Source organism: Dermacentor silvarum, chromosome 6, assembly GCF_013339745.2.
Source record: "Dermacentor silvarum isolate Dsil-2018 chromosome 6, BIME_Dsil_1.4, whole genome shotgun sequence".
Lineage (NCBI taxonomy): Eukaryota > Metazoa > Arthropoda > Arachnida > Ixodida > Ixodidae > Dermacentor > Dermacentor silvarum.
This window is the reverse complement of record NC_051159.1, coordinates 70,191,707-70,203,168: the sequence shown is the minus strand read 5'-3', so window position 1 is coordinate 70,203,168 and position 11,462 is coordinate 70,191,707. Positions and strand designations below refer to the sequence as shown.

Here is an 11,462-nt window from a genome sequence, read left to right as displayed (position 1 = left end):
CACGCAATATTTCGGTGAGTTTATTCTCAGTGCCCTGCTGAATGACACCTTTAAGCAAAAAATGAATCCTTGTTACGCAATAAAAACGTACAACTGATGCTGTCAGGGCAGCAGAATGCTCTAGGCAACCAATTTTTGGCACATCACCAATTGATCAACTGCATAAACTTTGCCAAGCTTTGGCATGCAATTAAACGAGTGAGTTTGTTTTCAATAAGGGCATTAATTGACCAGCTTGTAGAATGGTTCTGATAGACTGGTAGATATAAAAGGCCCCCAAGGTCCCTTCTGTTTGTTCTTTAGATTCCACAAAGGTTTCGTTGTGAAGCTGCCCAGCCAAGTAGATGCTACAGCTGGGCCGCGATTTTGTAGCGATGTCTTATGACTTATTTTGGAATAGTCTTATCATCCACCGCTCACGGCCGGCTGATCCCGTTGATAACGCGAGCGGACCGTCGCTCTGACCACTGACAAAGCGCGATAAGCGCGAAAAGGCATTATTACTTTAAAGTCATCGCTACAAAATACCGGCCCTGGCAAGTCCTTCTCCAATGAAGAACACTACCATTTTGGTTAACACAACAGGCGCAGCATTTCGTTCAATGCAAACTCTGCAGTCCAGTAACGAGCAATGTTTTGTTTAAACTTTTGCAGTGACCACAGTTCCAAAGGTCGCTTAAGCTCGATAATGAACAATTCTTCTGCGACTGGACTGGGCATTCCATCCCGCTGTATATTTACAGCCTCCACGTCTGCCGGTGGGCATGTATTCCCCCGTCTTGTCAATAGACAAGCGCCGCTTCTCTTGTAAGATAATAATAATAATAATACTTTATTCGTACTCAGAGAGTCGAATATGTAGTCCAGGCATACAGGGTCATAGTAGGCGGAACTGCCTATACCGGAGTGGTTTGCGTGCCGAACCTGGGACCCGTGGAGCGTGTGAGACATCTCTTCTTTTTCTTTCTTTCGTCAGAGTCCTTCTAATGTAGTTTGGCAAGTTCGGAAGTACTGTGGGCACGGCATCTTCTGAGAGGGCAGGAATGTGACATGGTATCAAGACTGCAGTTCCATTAATAAAGTCACGAACGATAGACCTAAGGAAACAGAAAAAAAAAAAGAATAAAAGGCGGTGGTGATCAGATTGAGCTAGCGTGAAAGGCCTCGTGAATAATACTAGGATGGCAATTGGCAATGCCACGACGACGCTGTGCAACACGCTATGTATCGCGAGAAGCACCACAAAACAGGCGACGAGACCAAAACTGACGGCGAAGGCACGGAGGCGAGGCGAGGCCGGCAGGCCGGCGCGGCTATGCTTCCCGCGCCGCGAGCGGTAGCGCCATATTTCCCCTGGTGGCATCGGTGCGCAAGGGGGTCACGCGCGCCTGCAGGAAAGCGCCGCCGGTATTCACACCTCCCCTTCTAGCCACCCTAGCAAGGGTACAGTGTACCTTCTAGTACACTGTAGCAGGGGACTCCTCTTTCGTGCTTCGATGGATGGATGGATGGATGGATGGATGAGGCTGAACCCTTTAAACCGGGCGGTGGCATACGCCACCTAGCCATGACTATTAACATATTTTGTACTTTGTGGTGGGTGAAATTTCACCCCTGCCTTGATTTTATCCACCAATCAGATAACCGCTGTTTGGTTATTTCTACCCGCTTAAAGTCTATTTTGCCTTCACTGTCCCTAAACCCCAATGCTTTGAAAAAATCAGCCCCGTTGCCTTGCACTGTAGGGTTAAGCCCTTTACAGAAAAGTATGAGGTGTTCAGCCGTCTCCTCTTCTTCTCCACACGCACAGGTACTTGACTCGGTACATCTTAGTCCGCAATACTCCCGTCCTGGCTTCAAACAACAAAGAGCTTCCCCTAGAATTATCGTAGATATTTTCTTTGGCCATTTCTTGCTTGAAAGTTCGGTATGTTCCCAGTGCTGATTTCGTCTGCATCCCTGTTTTCCACAGACCCCTCTCTGTTTCCTTAACCTTTTTCTTAACCGCTGTTTCCTGGTTTACACCCTTACTGCAGTCCAAATATTTGATTGTCAGTTTTCTGGTCAGCTTCCTTCATTTTGTTGGAGCTTCCCTAAGAACATTCGGCGCCATCTAGCGCCACCGCCGCGAAGCCTGGGGTGGAATCCGAAATACATGGCGCACCATGGTGCATGGCGAAAGCTGAGAAACTCGTCAGGCGACAACCGGGCTCCTCTCTAGCCCTTTTTTTTCTGGACACGCTGGGCCATCTAGCAGTGCGGCTTAGAAGTCCGCGCGTGGCCTCCGAGACAAGAAGCGTGGCGCGCCGGTGCCTGCGAAAGGCGAGAATTGCTCCCTTGTTTGCCACACGCTTAACGGCACATACCCAATGCATTCATGGCATAGCTTGTTAAAGCGTTGGCGTGAAAGGCATTCATTTTAAAGCAGCACATACTTAGTGCATACCTAGCGAAAATGCATCGGGTTGCACAGAATGAATGGCACTGGATACCCAGTGCTCCATGTTGTCATCAAAGAGTTTCTTTGAACAGCCATGCCTGCCTAGTCCCGCATCGACATGAGTGACCCATGTCGGCGTGAAAGCAGTTCATTGAAGAGGGGCATATATGTACACATTGGCACGTACTCTGTGACCCCAAGTTGATCCGATGGTTGGTTTTGAACCCCATTAGCTCAGCACAGCAGCCCGATGTGCTAACCATTTGACCATAGACTACCCAATGATCAACCAAGTTAGATGGGAAAACAGTTAAGTACAAACATAGCTAGCCCCTGGAAAGTGCCTGAATGCCAACGCAATAAATAACAGAAAAAAAAAATCTAAAACATCATATGACATGCTTTCACGGCTTCCAAAATTGCTTCTGCTACATTCAACCAGCAAAAGCATAGCCTTTAAGATTCACATTTCAACTCCAAGGGGCATCATGCGATGTCAAACATTACCTATTCTACAAGCAAGTTCGCATTATCAATGCGAAAGCCTTATATGCCTCATCGCAGAATGACCCTCAAACAACCTTGAAAGAAACCTGTGTCAATGCTTCTGCGAGTAAAAATGTCACGTGGTCTCAGAGACACGCTCGTGCCACTGCTCGCGCGTTCATAGTCTTTCACAGCTGGCTCGATGCCATACATCATGCCAGTGTTCCCATACTGCCCCTCCCTCTGCGAAGGCGCTGACGGCACTGGCCCACTACCAGTCAGTCTAGCGACAGGCTTTCACCTTCACGTTTTACAAACGTGCAACACCTGCTTCATTATATTTTACTACACGTGGAGAAGTATGCTCTAACAAAAATTCCATTTGTGTAACAGAAACCAATCTTGAAGGCAACGCTTTCATTTGCTGCATGCGCTGGAACCAATTGCAGAGCCAGAAACGTGTCATAGCCACCACGTTTTACACAGCATTCCATATCATGCGATCACTGGTATGCTGGTTTCTTTTTCTGTAGTCCACTTGCATTGCAATGCTCCAGCGCAATCTCCTCTCCTCAAAGCGAACTGTTGTTTAGTTAACCCTTTCATCAACAATGTCTTGCAAAAAATCACGATATTTCTGCAGCTTGTGTTTGAAGTGCACATGGCAATACAACTGCAGTTGCAGCTTTAGTAGCCCGTGGATGTCATAAACAAAGTTCGACGGCATTGCAGTGCCACGGCATGGACGCAGCCATATAGGATCACGTGGACGCGGTGGCATGCGTGGCTTTACGTTTAGAAAATCCTACCATGGCTAGCCACCCTACTATGGCCTACCGGATTCCTTATTCTCGGATAGCCGCAGCAATGAGCACCTTTCAGAGAAGCCGACGAATAGACGCAGGCCAAATATTAACCGGTTAGCTACACAACATAGTTATTCAATCATTTGTAATATAAAGGCATACTTTTTTGGCCCAACAGTGCTAGTGCTATGTCGTCCGAAATTTTTGTCAAGTGTGTCAAGTTGAAGCAATACACCTGGCACGTTAGTTCGTTCAGCAGAAACAAACTTGTGTCAAGCACTCCGTGTTTGTCACCACACATGCGCAAATTTGATTCTGCACATTTTCCTACAGAAAACCATTTTCAGTGTTCAGTGCATCATTTAGTGACATAAAAATGCATCAAGAATGTACTGCAAGTATTTATTTTCAACTAGAATACTGACCACCTATGTTTGCTCTCTAATCCAAGCTGCCACCTTCCACTCTCCTAATGTCTTACCATTTTCCATTCCAGCGTTGAGTGGTCCCTATATTTTGGCATCACTGATTAGTGTTGGCAGAATGCACCACAGAGCGCATGTCATGCTTACATTTCCCATTCGACCTAGACACTCCATGCTGTGTAAATAGGGATCTGTTGCACAAGACTAGGCTATTTCTGCCTGTGAGCCACAGGAGTTTAATTCCGCACATTCAGATTTTCGGTGCAGGCAGCTTTCTAAGCAGCAAGGACTAATGACCAACATAATGCCAAAGTGAGGCATTTCTTATGATGAAGATGAAGTATCTGAACGAGTTGTACAAAAATCCGCGAAAAGGAGCAAGTTTTGTGAAATAAAAAATTTACCACATTTACCCACATAGTCACCAGCAGATTCAATTGATAACAGTGGAAACAATTGTGAAGTGTTAGCTTTATTTCAAGAAACAATAAATAACCATCTTGTGCTTACAGCGTTAAGCTACAGTCACAATATAACTGTGCAAAATACACACTGGTATCTTTGTTGTGTATGTTGTTACATTGTGACATTTGGAGATTTGAGATCTTCTGTGGGTCACGGGAAAGAGAAAAAAAAATGCTTGTTAGTACTGCCCAACAACCTCAAGAGGTAGAGAATGCAACCATAGTTGAGCGAGAATTTAAAAAAAAATGTATAAGGCAATGAAAACTGCAATACATGACACAACGCTACAGTATACATCCACTTTAAAGAGACAAGCAATCTGATATATGTTTTATCCTACAGTACTAGTGCAACAGCGAAAAAAGAAAATGCACAAAGGCACACTCAATGTAACACATCAACGTGTCATTACTAAAAATGTGGCACAATGTCATGCGGATTTCTCCAAGACACTAAAAATTCACAAAGTTACGCCGTTCACGCAGCCAGCACAATTGAAGAGAGCCTTCCCATTCGAACAACTGTACACGACCGAGGCATGATTGTTCCATTATTTGGACGCCCTTTTTGTTCCACTAGAAATGCTTACACCATTAAAGGGGCCACCACTACAGACATACAATTGCACATGACCAAATAACCTAGTCTTCGTTTCATTCAGCTCCCAATGCAAACATTAATATAAAGCGACAATGCTTCAGGGAATGCCTGGTTGAACGTTTTAAACCTAAAGAAGAAGCTTGGCAATTTGGCACAAATAATAAAACATGCGCTACTCCACAACTCGTGGTTGGTTTCCAAGAAAAAATGAGAGAAGAAAGCGTTCAGAAGACTGTGCTTTTGGGCAATACACGTTCGGCAATAAGTTCATGATCAAGCAAGTGAGAGATAGAGAGTCTTAAGTTGAAGCATAAGGTGTTCACACTCTCACTAGTACATGCACACATGTGCACACATGTGCACACAGACACAAGGCTTTCTTTCAGACAGCAGGAAGAGGTGGAAGCAAAGGCTATTCTGCACACAAATTGCCACACTTAAAAAGCTTGCTAGGCATCAAATACACTCAGGCACAGGTACAAAAAAAAAAAAAAAAAAAAAAAAAAAAAAAAACTTTCCTTTGAATCAAAGACACTGCAATATGCGGTGTAAAGCTCTTCAGCTAAGTTGAAAATCACTGCACTAGACTGGCTGCGTACAATACACCCTCAATTGCAGGCCGCCCTCGCTTCTGCTTCAAAGTTTACTAAAATAACATATTGCTCTGTGCTCACGCTCTGAAAACATATATAGAGCTTAAGAGGACGCAACCGAATACTATACTCTGGTGTGTCATAGCATTACAAATCTAAAAACACAAGCATGAAACAGGCGAGCCTAGGTATAAATTTTTGAGCTACCACCCATGCACCGTTACCTGATCAACGAAAACTTGCTTCAATTTTTTTTTTGACAATGCTAACGCACTGATGCGGTCAATGCTCGTCTTAAGTACGCATCCGAATTTCATTACATCCTCTTTTTTTTTTGTATGTTCAAACAACATGGGTTCAGAGCAAGATGGTGTTAGCCAGCCAGCCCCTACAGCTACACTCTCACACAACTTGGCCACAACACCTTAAACACGCAAGAGAAAAATGTTTACTTGAACAACTTTGCAGGCAGATCCGCTTAAGGTGTAGGTAATCAAATGAGTTATGTTCTGGAAACAAAAATCACAGAGCTCTTGCCACAATCATTCTCGTCAAGATGCAACATTACAAAATGAGGAAAGAAGAAAAAAAAAAAAGCAAACACACATGATGGCAAACATTTCTATCAGGGTACACTCTGCAGACACCACAGTGACAAATGCGTAACCACGTGTAGTTATTGCCTGTGCGTAGTGCTGAAACTGCGCAACTCTTGTGCAATTCTCACGGAAGTGTTGCTTTGAAGACAAAGAGCCAACACAAACGAAACCCAGAGTGTGCCCCCGCTTGGTCCTGTTTGTTGGTTTTGTGCAAGACCCACAGATTTTTATTTGGTGCTCCAAAAGCTAAAAGAAATCCCAAAAGAAAAAAAAAAAAAAGAAAGTGAACAAGAAAGTTTGAGATGTTTGTGCAAAGAGTGAATGCAACTTTGGATTTTGATGACAATGAATTATGGTTCAACTGTGGATGAAGCAGTGGTTACTACTAGCTACGAGAACCTTCCTTCAAGGCTGACAACTGCACTAACTTAATACTTGTATGCATTAACTAGCACTTACGCACACGGACGGGAGAAGGCTGACACTTGGGAGTGTTGACTTGTTTCTGTTGCTTGTGCAGTGCAGTGGCTACGCCTCGAAGGTGCGTAGCCAAGTTCAATCCCCTGCTCAGTGCACAAAAATTCTGGGTGCCGGACCAGTGCATGCGACTGCAGAAGACGTTGATTGCTTACTTGCAATCACTGGCTTTATAATCTGTCTATAAGTTAGGTGCAATGTCATATTATTTGCAACACCCATCCCCCCACTGCCACCTGCAAAATGTGCAGGGGAGCAAGAACACAAGCGCTACATTGCCACTGAAACAATTCCGGAGAGGCTACGAAGGTGACTCGAGTAGTAAGGATACCACGCAAACAGGTATGAGAGGCAGAGATTGTCATTCCTTTTATCCCGAACAAAGCAACAAAGTAGGTGTGTGCGAATATTTGAAAGTTGATTCGGTATTCGAATCAAATAGTCACTATTCGTAAATCCGAATATTTTTCTAACATTTCAAAACACCAATGAGACCCAATTATGCCAATATACTGGTTATTTGCTCCCAATGCTCCATTTATGCTTTTAAAGCAACGCTTCATAATGTGCAATGCAACAACAAAAACTTGCGACTGCTGTGAAAATACTAGCACGTGAAGATTGCTTCAGATTAATGGTGAAAATGGCTGTTCATTATTCAAAAACTATTCGCTATTCAATTTGGTAACGAAAATTTCTATTCGCAAACTCTTACGAGAAATAAAAAGGCTAGCACAGAAAGAGGTGAGCACCACATTTTTTGAGGAGCGACAAGTGAATCCTCTTTTAACAGCAAAGAAGACAGAAAAACAGGTGTGCACATAACGTGCTGCAGTGTGCCATTACACGCATGTCTGTAAGGTCATGGACAAATGAAATGCAAAATGATAAAACAAGGTGCCTAGATGCAGTGCACCTATTGGCAAAGATGGTGTAGGCACCACACAAACTGAAGTTATGCCAACAACACGCAGAATGCTGAAAGCGTAAATGAAAGAATGCATTCTAGTTACTTCTAAAGTTCTCTTATTTCATTAGCCCACATTCTACAATTGTCAAAAAATTTTATTGGTGAATCGCACTCAGCTGCTGGTTTTCAGACATTGATGAAGCTACTGGAGAGCCTTCGCTCTGTTCCCAAACGTCCAAATGTTTTTATAAACATGTTCTAGATCGCTGTTTTAGAAGTTTATTCACTAATACTACAAGTAACTTATTTATTGACTCTTATCAGCGAGCCATCAGGCACAGGGGAGCATGACTTAGGAGAAGCTAGCACGCTCTTGAATTTCGTGCTTTTGTTGCAAAATTATAAAGCAGCAAGAATATAAGAAGCTTTAAAGGAATAGCTGAGTGAGCAACCAAAGGCCACAGTGTAGGATCAAGTGACATCCAATGCTGTGCATCACATTGATTCGGGGACCGAATTCAACGTTACATTTTGTTGAGCTACCAAGACAGCCATTTATAAACCGAACACAGCAGACACAAGAACAAAGATGGCCATTTAGAAGGCTGTGTGGCGTGCTGCCAACCAGCAATTAAAAAAAAAGTGACGATCATAACCTGCCAACGTGGCCGTTACACTGAATACGATCTTTCAAAAAGTGGGAAGGATTGTCATTGTGAAAAAGTGTGTGACACGACGATCCCTGTACCTCTCATTGTATATGAATCTGGAGCATTCCTAGTAAGATAATATCATCAGCCACATGCACACAAAATCACTTTTATCAAAATAAGCATGAAACAGAAATGGTGCACCTTCAAATTACGGTAGGAAGGTTGTGCAAGCAGTTACGTAAATGCACTAAAGTGCCAAATTACAAAAAACAAAGCAAAGGCAGTCTTTTTTTTTCCTTGCCTTTTTTCAAGTCTCCAGGTGCCTTCAGATCAAGAGACTGTGAGAATATTACATTACCACAGCACAGGTACTACAGTCAAAAGCCATTCAGTTTGCACTTTAGAGCATAGATCCACCATATCTGAAGCAGAAATGCTTTCTTTCTTTCTTTTGCTTAGCAGATGCCGTATTGAAATTTATCGGTATGCTGTCCGACTAATTGTAAAACAAACAGAATTTATCAAGACTCGGTACGAATTCTACACAATTTCCACAGAAATACAGAAAAGCATGTGGAATTATTGAACTCCATACGAAATATTTCACAAGAATGGCAAAAAAAAAAAAAAAAAAAGACGTGATACTGGTTCAAACAACTCAGCTTCCACAAGCCTCACTCAACTGCACCATGTATGGGGAGGGGGGGACCAAGAGGCACACAGTTCGGCTAACAGCAGTATTCGAACAACAGCATGCAGTAGGACAAAGCCACATATTCTCAAGTGCTATTGCAGTGAAGTTATGGAACACAGGCATTGCACCAGCAGATCGTGCTGCATTGCGTACAAAGAGCACCAGAGCACTCGCGCTACGGAACAGTAACCTTATAGCACTTTACCGCTAAAGGAAACCCCCTTGTTATGCGTCACCTTTTAGCACAGGCTTTCGCGGAACAGGCATATGTGACAGATGCCCATTTCTCTCGCGCACACCTCACCGCTCCAGTGACCTAACAAGATCAGTATCATTCCACTCTCACGAAGTTATGTGCCCCGGCGGTAGTGACAAAAGTAGAGGCAATGAAAAGAAGAGAGGCGAGATACCAATGTCAAGGCTTTGCTTACTGTGAAGCTTGTAGCACCTTGAGAAAAAAAAAAAAAACATCAATCACACGACTGATTGAGCCAGCCACATTGATTGTGCGCCCACAAGAAGCCTTCGCTGCTATAGGCATGATCTAGTAAGCGCCCCATTAAAAAAAAAAAAAAAAAAAAAAAAACTGCTCACAAGTTCTTAGTCCTGTCACTACAAGCGATGTGAAATCGTAAGAAGCTTCGTCCAAAGTCAACCCCCAAGGGGTCTGAAAAAAAGAAAAAACTACGCTGGGCAAGAGATGCACACACAACAAGATAGCTGAGCTCTCCCCCCTCCCTCCCCAACAGTTAGAGAACGTAAAAATACCAGGGGGATGATAAGTGGGGTGTGGCGTTGCTAATTCACGTTTGGCAATGAACTCCTTTGTACTTTGTGTGCTTTGATGACCAGGCTTGACGTGGTGGCGCCTCCGTCCAGATCCAGTTTGCGCTTGCACGCTCTTGGCGGTGCTGACTTGTCAACGGGCACCGTCTTGTTTACGGGCAACGCCTCTGCGATTACTTCTTCAAATGCCACACACTCAGAGTCACTCAAGCTCAGCACGATGTTCTCTGGTGGAGTGCCGTAGCACGCAGGCACCAGCTTGAGTTGGCCCTCACCTGGGAACAAAATTGGGAGAGTGCAAAGTATGTTGTAAGTTAGCATTCAGTTCCAGAAAATAACATTAAAATTTTAACTGCTTTTAACACACTTTCATTGAAGCCTCATTAATTTAAAACACCTGATAATTCATACGTGCTACAATTAGTGTTTTGGTAATGAAGTGATCATGGGAGGTGTGCACATACAGTCAACGTCCATTTTTTTGGACTCCCTCGGGGGCCACAAAAACGTCCAAAAAACGAATGCATGCCTTTTACTGCCCCCAAGGGCTCAAATCGCCACAGGAACGTCCAAAATAGCTCTGAAGGCCTGCCAGTACACTCATTAGACGTATCAGTGCTCATACTGTGATAGGAGACGGCGGGCGCATGCATGTATAATTAAGGAATACATACAGTGTCCCAGGACAATTGCCCCTTGCCACTCTCGGTATGCTTCACCGCAATACTTCGCATACGCTTCACTGCGTAACACTCTGTATTGAGGCAAAGCTGACTTTCGGGAACCGGCATTATGCAACTCGCCATGCTTTCCGAGCTTCCAAGAGATTGGCGAGGATCACAAAGGCAGATTCAGCACCATTGCTAACACCGGCGAATAGTGTCAATGAGGAGGGGAAAAAAACAACAACAGAAAAACACAGCACCGAACAGAATAAAGCTTGGTAGCAAACGTCGAAGTAGCTCAGCATAGTGTTGCTGCAGTGGTGGCTACACCAGCACATCTGTGTACGAGAGCGCCGATTTAATGAGGCGGGATAATCAAAATGGTGGCGATGGTGGCTATGATTAATGCTGCTTCGGACCTGCGGTCATGGCAAAAAGTCCGGAAAATCACTGGCGAAGGTTTTCTGTATCCGAAATTTCAGACGTTCTTATGCGCCGACTGTATGGGGTAGGTGGCGGTGTTACAAAGGCATCCAAATTATCGGTCATGTCCGAAAAATCGGTCATTGACTGTATATAGCGACAGTTGGTAATGTTGCCAGATCACAGCATTGCAGCAGATAAAGAAGGATTTGGGAACGACGTGAATCCAGAACCTCAGGATTCAAGAGTTTAAAACCTCAGAACTACATAGTAAACAAACTCTAATGATGATGATGTACAGCGTAGACCACTTATAACGTAAGTCGCCGGAGTCGCAAATATCTTCACTGTAAGCGGTACCGCACTATAACCAAAACAACAATTTTCAAGCCCTGCACGTTTGCAAAACATGTAGACCAAGCATGTAGACACACTTTGTA

At 43.9% G+C, this 11,462-nt stretch overlaps 1 protein-coding gene across 1 annotated transcript in view; it reads right to left on the bottom strand.

Annotated features, from left to right (window-relative positions):
* Positions 1 to 4,613: 4,613 nt before the first annotated feature.
* The window catches only part of LOC119455567 (F-box only protein 28), a 36,760-nt gene continuing 29,911 nt past the window's right edge, over positions 4,614 to 11,462 (bottom strand). Inside the window, exon 7 of the mRNA XM_049668868.1 lies at positions 4,614 to 10,209. Coding sequence (XP_049524825.1) covers positions 9,947 to 10,209 — 263 coding nt within the window. The 3' untranslated portion in view covers positions 4,614 to 9,946. The remainder of the gene's footprint in view (positions 10,210 to 11,462) is intronic.